Source organism: Fukomys damarensis, unplaced genomic scaffold (genome assembly GCF_012274545.1).
Source record: "Fukomys damarensis isolate Sample0158 unplaced genomic scaffold, DMR_v1.0_HiC HiC_scaffold_33, whole genome shotgun sequence".
NCBI classification, from domain to species: domain Eukaryota; kingdom Metazoa; phylum Chordata; class Mammalia; order Rodentia; family Bathyergidae; genus Fukomys; species Fukomys damarensis.
Window position 1 is genome coordinate 2948954 of NW_022900945.1, and position 2487 is coordinate 2951440.

At 50.2% G+C, this 2487-nt stretch overlaps 1 protein-coding gene across 1 annotated transcript in view; it reads left to right on the top strand.

The window, feature by feature from the left end:
- Positions 1-363, top strand: part of Cachd1 (cache domain containing 1) — a 135177-nt gene extending 134814 nt beyond the window's left edge. Inside the window, exon 28 of the mRNA XM_010605231.1 lies at positions 315-363. Coding sequence (XP_010603533.1) covers positions 315-363 — 49 coding nt within the window. The remainder of the gene's footprint in view (positions 1-314) is intronic.
- Positions 364-2487: the final 2124 nt, after the last annotated feature.

Genomic DNA, 2487 nt, shown 5'->3' on the forward strand with positions numbered 1-2487 from the left:
CGCGCTGGCCGGCCGCTGCCGGAGCCCAGGGTCCTGCAACCCGTGTGGGCCTCGGCCCGCTGCGAGGATACATCTCGGAATTTCTAAGTAAAGGATTATTTTTCTACTATTTATTGAACTTTTCAAACACTCTCGGACTTGGGGAAAAGGCAAGGAAACAGGCCAGGTGTCCACCACGGTGCCGCTGTCGCTGTCGTGTGACGAGCGGGCCTTGGGTTCAGGTTTCTGTTTCTTATTTAAATGTCCTCAGCCCACTGCTCCACAGAACAGGACAATGAGGAAATCCCGCTGTGACTTGGTCCTGCCTTTCCCAGAAGCGTCTTCACCCATAACGCGGTGTTCTTCTCGGAGCCGGGCCCGTGACGGGTCCCACCGGTTTCTAGAGCCGTTCGGTTTCTCTGCCCTCCGTCTACCCTTCCCATCCGCGCCCTCTTAGGTTTCTACAGAATCTAAACCCCAGCCCCAGCCTTCCCCTGGGGCGTGGGATGTACTCTCCTTGTTTTAAAGACACGTGTTCTAAAGGGTCCCATTTCTGAGAATTGAACACAAAGGGAAGTCGTTTTGAAATTGAAATTTGGGTTCGTAATGAAAGATTGCTTTGAAATCGTAGTGAAAGCAGCTGCCAGGTATCCGGGAAGTCTCCACCAAACTGCTTCCGGTTCAGACCAGGAGGAGGCCAGTCTGGCTGACGGGCCCTGTCGCCGATTTAAAGTAGAGTTCTAATTGCAGTGGTGTGTTTTAGATTCACATCTGTGACTCAACTGTGTTATAAAGACATTCTTGCACCGCGTGTGTGGCAAGCCTCCATTTATATGTAGTTGGGGAAAAAATTCACTGAATAATGTTTTAATGATAGGGTATCATGATATAATGTAAAAAAATTGGTCCCCCAGCAGTACAGAAAGTAATCTGTGTATGTGCTACCCAGAAACCCCTTCCCGTTGTGTATAAAACTGCAGTCTAGTGGAATAAACTGTATGCAGCAGTCAGTCCCAGCGTGAGTTCTCGGTGGCCGCTTCTGTGTTTACGCCAAAGCTGAGATCTCCTCTCTGTGCTGTGGGCCACTTCCGGCCTCTTAATCAGCTCCAGCATGCAGAGCAGTGTGAGCACGGAATGAGGTAAAATGTGGAACACAGCTCCCCCTTCCCGAGCGGCTGAATCTGTGTCATTGGTGTTAAATACTCATTTCTGCCCTGAGAGGTTGGAGGGGTTTCCCTGTCTTCCTGGTACCGGAAACTCCGTGAACACTTACTTCTTTTGACTTGAAAGTAAGCATTTCTGTGTTACAAAGCTAACTTTTTAAAATTCTTTTTATTTTGGGGGGTTTTTGACACAGGGTCTCACTCTGTAGCTCAGGCTGGACTTGAACTTGCTGCGATCCTCCTGCCACAGCCTTCTGGGTGCTGGGCTTGCAGGCGTGCGCCACCACACCAGGCTCTGCAGCTAACTTCTTAGTTGAGAAGAGTGGAAGGATCGGAGTGGAAACAGTATTTTCAAGAAAAGAAGCACAAAGCTTGGAAGAGTTTCGGAGCACACTATGTACCGTCAGTCCGCTGAAATCCAGGAAGAAATTTACTTGGTAACTTTTGCAAAACTCTTTATCCTGCACTCCCGAGGGAATAATGAACGCTTACACCTGAGCAAGCAAACAGAACTGAGTTTGAAAGATCTGGTGGCTCGCCTGCAGGTTTGTGAGGTTGGGGTTAAAGTTTGGATCTAACCAAGCTTGGTGACATGCACGTCATCCCAGCACTTGGAGAGAAAGAAAGGCTGAGGCAGGAGCGTCGAAAGTTCAAGCCCAGCCTGTACAACTTAGCAAATTGGCCAGTCTGTCTGGGGCCTGTGCAGGCGCTGGGCTCAATCCCCCACACCACCAAAAAATAAAACAAAGTGATGTTCCACGGGACCCTTACCTTCTCAAGCAAGCGGTCCGTGTAAGTGGAGACAATGAGCGGCATGGGCTGGTGTTTCTTGGTTATTGTTGCTTTGGGAAACCTTGGTGGCCAATACCAGCTCGTCTGGCTGCTGGTGGCACTGCGTGCGGAATGCTGTGCACATTCCCACGCTTTGCAGACAAAGCTAATCCACAGCCTGGGACCGCGGCAGCCTCCGAGGCAGTGGTTCCTTTGCTGATTCGATCTGGGTGCTCAGCGACGCGGGACTGAGACTCGGACCTCAGTCAGGCCAGCTCCCCGCAGGCTTCCCGGACGGCCCCGTGCATCCCGAACCCTCATGGCCTTCAGCGCCCTGATTTTTCAGTTTAAAAAGTTAAAAAGTTTTCAGGTTGAAGCTCTTTCCACACCTCTCTTATGAGGTGATCTGTTCATAACTAGGGGCCTGTGCACACATACGTGGAGATCTGGAGATTTTTCTCGTCTACTTCCAACTTCTCATCAACCGGCAACTGTATCTTGAGGCCACTGACTAATCCTTAATTTCTTTATTTTATAGTCTTGTCAAAGCCTCTGTGCCGAGGGCAGAGTACCT